Source organism: Sinocyclocheilus anshuiensis, unplaced genomic scaffold (genome assembly GCF_001515605.1).
Source record: "Sinocyclocheilus anshuiensis isolate Anshui unplaced genomic scaffold, SAMN03320099.WGS_v1.1 scaffold2334, whole genome shotgun sequence".
In the NCBI taxonomy this organism is placed as follows: domain Eukaryota; kingdom Metazoa; phylum Chordata; class Actinopteri; order Cypriniformes; family Cyprinidae; genus Sinocyclocheilus; species Sinocyclocheilus anshuiensis.
In genome coordinates this window covers 127205-136074 of record NW_015558923.1, presented here as the reverse complement: position 1 = coordinate 136074, position 8870 = coordinate 127205, and the positions used below count along the sequence as shown (strand labels likewise).

The 8870-nt window shown below is 36.8% G+C and overlaps 1 protein-coding gene across 2 annotated transcripts in view; it reads right to left on the bottom strand.

The window, feature by feature from the left end:
• Nucleotides 1-8870, bottom strand: part of LOC107681548 (sine oculis-binding protein homolog) — a 32096-nt gene that overhangs the window by 17543 nt on the left and 5683 nt on the right. For both annotated transcript variants that reach the window (XM_016477857.1, XM_016477858.1), the window contains exons 2-4: nucleotides 7186-7257; nucleotides 5521-5656; nucleotides 3329-3526 (exon numbers count right to left, since the gene is read on the bottom strand). In XM_016477857.1, coding sequence (XP_016333343.1) covers nucleotides 3329-3526; nucleotides 5521-5656; nucleotides 7186-7257 — 406 coding nt within the window. The remainder of the gene's footprint in view (nucleotides 1-3328; nucleotides 3527-5520; nucleotides 5657-7185; nucleotides 7258-8870) is intronic.

The window sequence follows — 8870 nt, the reverse complement described above, 5'->3', positions numbered from 1 at the left end:
TTGATATTATTGATCACCATACGGTACATGCAAACAGGTGAGAACGTAATCTAAACACAAACTTCAAAGTTTTATAATCATCTTATAGAGAAAAGGCCTTAAAGTGGTTTAAATGTACTAAAGCAATGCCCTTGGAAGACCAAATTTGCAATTTATTGATAATAAACACTGTTCACAGACAGATGGATGAACCCTGAGTCTAAATGCAAATTGCAAGGGTAATTTTTCCAAGCCGTTTTCTTATAATGGAGAATCCATATGGGGAGAAATAGTTTGCAATCAAGTGCACACTACAGTTTATATAACTAAACAGTCTATTGCCACATTTACACCGCAAAGGTGGCACAGAAGTGCTTCTGAAGTGGCATTTAGGTGTCTTTACACAGACTGTTTAATGCTGCTCAGAGCTGACACATGCATTTGCACTTAAATTACAACTCAGTACTTTGATACTAGGAGCTGAGGTGGGTCAGAGCAGGCATAATTTAGTCATTTTTCATGTGGCATTGGGTCTTTACACTTAATTTTGAGCAGAGACAGAACAGCCTTACATCCTGTAAAGATGACTTTAGATTCAGCAGGCTGGAAAAAGTACATAAAAAGATTAAGTATATAAAGATATAAAAAGAGCTTGCCTAACAAACTGCATCATACAGAGCAACAAAGACTCAAAGTGTTCCTCTACAACCCTCAAAATACAAACATTTGAATATAAATGGTTGCCATGGAAATTCTGTTTGTTTTTCCTCAGCACAGCCTCATTGCTCCATCCGAATCCTGAATTTAAGATGGATCGTGCATAGTTTTTTCTTAGGAATTTTTACACTCCTAGCTGCAAAAAAAAAAAAAAAAAGTACAATCTGGTTAAGCTTCCTAATTAGCTTAACCAATGGCATGAACTGGGGACGAGGAGACCTATTTGAGACTTCAGCAAACTTCCTGCTTAAAACGTACAAGAAGTCATTTATGATTTAAAGGAATAACACACTCAAAAATGAGAATTCTGTAATAATTTACGTACACTTGTGTCATCCCAGACTCATTTATTTTCTTCCACCAAATACAAAAAGAGTAATTTTTTCAAAAGTTAGTGCATTTTTTATATGTTTGGAGCTTGATGGTCATCCTCACCCCTTTTACCTTAATTGTATGGAAAAGAGCTGCCAGGACATTCTACAAAATATCTCCTTTTGTGTTCCACAAAAGAAAAAGTCATTTTTACCTGGAACCTGGAAATGAAACATCATAAAATATTTATTTTTGTGTGAACTACTCCATCATAATTCTCAAACCATACCATATTCAAGTAAAAAAATAAAAAATATATATATAACTGTTTAATGCTGCTCAGAGCTGACACATGCATTTGCACTTAAATTACAACTCAGTACTTTGATACTAGGAGCTGAGGTGGGTCAGAGCAGGCATAATTTAGTCATTTTTCATGTGGCATTGGGTCTTTACACTTAATTTTGAGCAGAGACAGAACAGCCTTACATCCTGTAAAGATGACTTTAGATTCAGCAGGCTGGAAAAAGTACATAAAAAGATTAAGTATATAAAGATATAAAAAGAGCTTGCCTAACAAACTGCATCATACAGAGCAACAAAGACTCAAAGTGTTCCTCTACAACCCTCAAAATACAAACATTAGAATATAAAACGGTTGTCATGGCAATTCTGTTTGTTTATCCTCAGCACAGCCTCATTGCTCCATCCGAATCCTGAATTTAAGATGGATCGTGCAAGTGTGTGTGTGTTTGTGGAACATCCGGTGGTAGAGCAGTACATACCTGCACTTCAAAAGCCCTCTGTCACTATGCGCATGCTCATGAATTATTCAAGAGGGCCACAGGGTAGGGGCGGGGATAGGGAGGGGGGAGTTGGCTTCTGTTGCTGTGGTAGTTAGCGAGTCTACACCATCTGTTTCTCACCACATCACACACATTAACGCACACATAAATACAAGCGCACATACATAGACACATGCACACGAACACACCAGCGCACAGAACACTGGTTTAGGGATGCACCTCACCATGGTGCCGTCCCATCAGACACCATGACTTTGGTCTGCTGCGCTACAACAATGTGAGTGGACTCTCAGTGTCAAAATGCAAGCTCAGCCGCATTTTATTAACATTTATGATTAAGGACATTTTTATATTAAATACATTGAAATACTGTATACTATTAAATTGATTAAAGCTAAAATTATGAAAGCTTGTTTCACAAACCTTATGTACACAAAATATGCTTTATTTCAAGACAGTCATCGCTGAGAGTAATGATAACTTTTGGTTCTGTAAGTGAGTGTTATGTTGAAGTAACGACTGAATGATTCAGTGAGTTAATCAATGAAAGATTCGCCAGATTGATTCAAGCTGTAAATACAGGCTAAGTCTGAAATCTCATTTTCTCTGAGTAGGTACTTTAAAAAAAAAAAAAGTAATTACTTTGCATTACTTTTGTCTTGTAACCTTCACTGTGATTCACAAATCCTCGCCTGTAACTTCATGGGAATCTTGCCAAAAGTAGTAGGTCTTTGGGGTACTTCTTTGCTTTATGAGTACTATGAATTTGGACATACTTCTCGTTTTATTGGGAAGTATACATATTCAGATGCAGCCCAAGTATTTTTGAACGATTCATTTAAAGAATTATAAGAGTTATTTGTGAATCGGCGTGCAAAGAATACACAAGTCATTTAGTTTTTGTGATACACTAGTTTTGTGCTCAACCAGCACAAAAATATCAATATGTGTTTTCTTGCTATAATCATATGGCAATATATGGCAGATTTTTATCTCAAATTTAATTTTGACCACAAACTCACATTCACAGCTTTTTTGTCTCAGCTCTTAGCGATTCAGTAGCGGTGGCATAGATTCAAGCGGTATTATAAACACTAATGTTTCAATGATATTTGCATAGTCGCAGAAACTTTCACATGTTTAGCTTCAGCATCTGAGGGAAATGGTTCAAATATCGACAATGCGTTAAAAGTGACAGAGAGAGAGTACTGCTTCATTGTTTGGTTTAAAAGAACCCTAACCCTACAGTGACCACAAATGGTCAAGCAATTATTAAATTCATGTTACCAGTCTGATAAATATGCAAATAAGAACAGTAACACACAGTTCATAAAGTTACAGTGTGAAATCTCAACACTTGACGGATGAAGTATGTAGCCTGGAATTACAAATATGAAAACCCTGTTTGTGTAAGCTATCAGGAATAAATACAATACACATATATTTTGTTCAGTTAAACGTGCGCTTGTAAGTTAGATACTCAAATGCATGCTTGTGCCGCTTGTGTTTCGTACCTGCTGGTGCTTTGATCAGAGGGGGCGGGATTAAGGGCACTATGATTGGCAGGCCTCCGTGCTCCTTAGAGGAGGAGGGGTTTGCAGACGCCTCGGCCGTTACTCCATTCCGTGATGTCGGAGTAGAGCCAGAGCTGTTGGCGTGTGGAGGAGAACCACTGCTGTTCTCCACTGTGGATGCTTTTGGCAAAGAGTTCTCTAGAGAGGAGAGAGGTAATGGCAAGTCGTTTATGTTTCACAAATCAGTCACAGTGTGAAATACATAAGGTTCGTGGGATCTATATTTGCTGTGGGAAATGTCATTGGTGGGTTTGACTGTCATGGCGATTGTAGTCAATATGAAATCATAACTGACCCTGTTTACATTCTCAATGGATTTAATGAGAGAAAAAACATAAACTTTAATCAAAATAACTTGCTCTTCCTCTGAAACCATTTTTTTTTTGCATTGACAAAAACCATATAGTTGTTTGGTCACTGTTTTAACAATCTCACATTCAGGTCTGGCTCTATTCTGATTCATAATGTAACACCCACTTATCACTATCCAATAATTTTATAATGGATAAAATCCAGAAGTGATATTATTATTAGTAGTAGTAGTAGTAATAGTACTTTTTCCTGATTAATGTACTGTTTTACTAGGAAATACCACATTACGAAAGTAAAATAGGTTGTGAGACTCAGTATGCGTATTCAGTTTTTACTGCATTAGGAATTGTTCAAACAAAACTGAACATATTTTCTTCAGGATCGGTGTATTATTTTTTTAATTCACAAGTCATTCACAACTGTGGGGCCCTGAGACTCTAGCAATCTCTCAAACGCACACATCACGTTACTGTTTTGTCTTGTAAAATGACACAAAACTGATTAAAATAGCTCTTACAAAGTCTAGAGAATACATTCCCACACTACACATACACACCTCCACCTGCAGCAAATAAGACAAGATTCAACAAGGGCACCCAAACAGATTACTGGTAGATAGCAGAAAAGCCCATTTGTAACTCTAATGGCATGCTCGTTTAGAGACGATCACTGCTAAACGAGTTAATTAAGTCTGATTGTCCTTCGCCTAATCTCTCCACTTCCAGCAACGTCAACTAACAATAGTGAAATATCGTAATCTGCGGCTGTGGATTTGTCTGACGGCAGAAAGTAATTACGGCGAGTGTCACATGGCAGGCGTGGTAGGTTGGAGAAATGTGGCGCTAGCCGGGAACCGTCTAATGCCTAAATCACCATTTTCTTTAATGGAGGCTGGAGTATGGACTTAGCAAGGAATTAGCCAGCTCATTGTTTCGCCATCTCTTTCTCTGTCGCCACAGGGCTGCAGAAAAAATGGCTGACAGTTTAAGACTCTCTAATGCTCTGGCACAGAGGCCAGCCAGGAGACAGCATGGAGGGTGCAAAGATAAAGCTGTGGGTTTATCGGAGTGCTCTCGGGGGAATGACGGAGGAAGTTCAGGAATTTAACGGTGCATTCTCTTTTTAACAACATTTAAAATCTGACAGTCCTTGTTTTCGTTCCTGTCCTTGTCAGGATTTTGTGTCTTATTACCGCGCCAGAATTCCCTCTAGGCTCTTTCTGGTGGCAAACAGGTTTGTGAAATTAACCTGCTACAAAGAACCTATGGGGAATTAAGGGATGATAATATGATAAAAAATTAATGCAAGTTATGCATATTAGTGTCAAGTGTTCAGAGGGTCGGTAAAAAAAATTTTTTTTTATTTTTTTATTTTTATTTTTTTAAGTAGTCTCTTATGCTCACCAAAGCTGCATTTATTTGATCAAAAATACAGTAAAAACAGAAATACTGTGAAACATTCTTACAATTTAAAATAACTGTTTTCTATTTTAATATATTTTAATAATTAATGATTAAATATTTTAATGATTAATGATGGCAAAGCTGAATTTTTAAGCACTCTTCAATGCCACATGATCCTTCAGAAATAAGATCATTCTAATATGCTGTTTTGGTGCTCAAGAAATACTACCTATTAATATCAATGTTGAAAACTTTTGTGATGCTTAATATTTTTGTGGAAACCATGCTACATTTTTTAGGATTATTTTAATGGATAGAAAATTAAAAAGAACAGCATTTGTTTGAATAGAAATCATCTGTAACATTATAAATGTCCTTACTGTCACTTTTGACTTCTGTATTAGTGTCAGATCTCACCTTTCAGGACAGAGATGTGTTGCCGCATTTCTCCGTCAGGGTAGTTGCGGATCTCTATGTCATCTGAGTCTCGTAACTCCACTTTGTCATATCCGTACCATCCAAGCAACTCATTCATGGTGTTTTCGGCAAAACTCTACAGAGAGAGAGCAAAAGAGAGAACAATTTAAAATGCAACTTTACTTTTTAGAAGTTGTTTTTTATTGTAAGTTGTAAGGAATCAACAGACAATGCTCACGTATCAGCTAAATTCTACTAAAACCTATTTTTTGATTACAGAATTATTCATTTCATAATGCGTTCTTACAGAAAAGGCCTACACACACACACACACACACACAGAGAGAGGGAATCTGAAAGAGTGAATAATTGCAGTCTGTTTGGGAGGTGTACTGCACTGAGACAATCGATGTAAAAACCTCTGAGTGGCAGATTTTGCAATGCAGATAAACAAAATCTCCACAGGGAATCTTATGTTTGCATGGCTACTGTGAACCAAGGCCAAAAGTAGTTTCATCCAAGAAATCCACTAGCTCATCGATAGACCAAATCTGACTGAAAATAGCTTCAAATGTTTCAGCTCCATATCCCTTTAAGAAAGAAATCTGGAGAGGCTATAGACTGACCAGGGCATCAAACAAACATCTAACCTAGCAAACAACACTAAGCCAGACAACCGGAGAATAGAAGAGGAAGAAGCATTATTAACAAATCAGAGCTGACCGGACCACAGCAGAATCCATGCAGCTTTAACCTACTAGACAAAAAAACATCATACTTTGAGATTTTAATACCCATTTACCCTGCATCTGCTGACTAATATTTAAACATTACCTCAAAAGAGCAGTTATACTTGTCAAATATATTAGTAGATGTTTGCTTAATGAATAAAAACCTGCTTAGTTTAATATATAGAGTAAGTATAAATCAAATTATATTATAAAATGATATTGAATATATAAATTTAAATAAAAAATAAGTTACATTAATTCTAAAAAACTTTAATACATAGACAGCAACGCAACTGAAATGTTCCCAAGTCCAGAAACGTAGCTTCGTAGAAACGTAGGGAGATCTGTAAAATAATCCATGTGACATCAGGGCTTCAACCGTAACTATACGAAGCTACGAGAATACTTTTTGTGCAGCATACGCTGTTTACGTCCAGCTGATACTCTGCAAAATGGCGCTACAGGGTGATGCGGAGGAGACGAATTGTTGAATAAAGTCGTTTTTTTTTTCTTTTGCGCACAAAAAGTATTCTCGTAGCTTTGTAAAATCACGGTTGAACCACTGATGTCACATGGATTCTTTTACAGATCTCCTTACTACGTTTCTGGACTTGGGAACATTTCAGTTGCGCTGCTGTCTATGCAGGGTCAGACAGCTCTCAGATTCCATCAAAAATATCTTAATTTGTGTTTTGAAGATGAATGGAGGTCTTACGGGTTTGAAACGGCATGAGGGCGAGTAATTAATGACAGAATTTTCTTTTTTGGGTGAACTATCCCTTTAAATTATTATTCATTATTTTTCCCACCTGTTTTAAAATGGGTTCATAAGACATAAGGGAGCATCTAAACATTCAGATATTTATTTCTGTATATGTCTTTTTTATTTTTGTCACTTTTTTTCTGTTTTAGTCAGTCTGAGGGAGGCTCTCACCATCAAGTAGGGCGAGTTGCCATGGAGATTGCCTGCCTGCCCCGCCCCTGGGAGGGGCCGATTGGATGGGACCTGATGAGACACGAGTCAACAACTGTCAATCAAACACAGAAACTGTCAGTCAATCGCATTAACTATCAAGCAGCATACTGTTGTTAGGTGTTTTGGGATATATACATACTCAGTTAATGTGGTTTGTATTTACTCACCAGTGTACACTAGCACTGCTTTTATGAACACACATAGACATGTAATCTAAAAAGGCTAAATGAGGGATTCACTCTAATGTAATATCATATGTTATAATTTAATATAATGTTTCATAACTATTGGATCGTTGTGCAACATATTTAAAAGCACACATGTACGATTTACAGTACAAACTGATGAACAGCCCTTCTCCACTCCTTCCCTGCACTTCTGCTTTATGGCCACCAGGTGTCTGTCCTGCCTCTGGTCTGTAAGGTGAGGCGTCTGTTTTAGGATTGAGTTCACAAGGTCAGTCACAATGCAGTAATCACACCCTGTCCACAGGAAACCCTACTAGACTGTATCAGCACAGCACGGCTCAATCTAGAATCACCTGAGCTCCTCTCTGAGGAGTTTTTGGGCACTTCTAGAGTTCTGATTGTCTGGGAACACCAGCTGAGCTGAGTTTAGAGGGGTTCAACAGTTCCTCAAGAGGGCTCACCTGACTTACAGTGTTAACAAGGGGTCACACATACTCAGCACAGGGTCAAAGGTAAGGTCACATTTGGCTTGGGGACAGTGATTCTTTATTATTAAAAAATACAAATTTATTTTAACTATTTTTATACATTTGTTATAGAAAGGGAGTTAAAATTATTGTCAAAAGGGAGGAAAATATTCTCATTAAAAACAGGGTGCCCAGTGCTCAAACTTTTAAATATAAAGGGCAAAAAATCAAACTTGATTGAGGGGCCAAAAGTAAATGTTGTATTATTTTTAACTATATTATATTAAAATTTATTAAATGTTTTTTTTTTTTTTTTTTCTAATTATTTTATACAAATTTGTTTATATTGTTGTTTATATTTAAAAATAAAACAAAGAATGTTTAAAAAAATTATAATGAAATGAACAAGCTTCATGTTTTTCCCCCCTTATTTTTTCCTGATATTGCATGGCAGGCCAATTCAAAGGTCATCATGGGACAACTTTAGCTTGCAGGCCCTAGTTTAGGCATCTCCGATTTAAACACTTTTAAAAATGGAGAAAAAGCTATTAAAGTGAAATAAAAGGTTTAACGCTAATCTATTCTATCCTTTACTATAATGAATGTGTTTTTTTATTTTATCCGATCAAACTGCATGCACATGTAACCATTACAAAACAAGTTTAGAAAACACTGTTACAAAGCACAGAGGAAAACTGACAGTTTAAAACATACATCCTCATGTGCATCACTGCTGTGAGTTAGTCTTTAGTGCTGCAGATCAGCTTGAGTTCTGTCAAAGGCTCTGGATTCTGCACTAAATGTTACTCCATACACATAATTGCAATCTGAAATTCCCTGCACTCCTCCCCTCTGAAGGCCGCCCGGTAATTACACACGCTCTGATAAAACCAAAAAATCACTATGAAAAAAAAAACAGATAGAGAGAGAAAAATACTGTGCTTCCTCCCTTATAGAGACTAAATGAAATCGGTAATGTTTGGAGAGA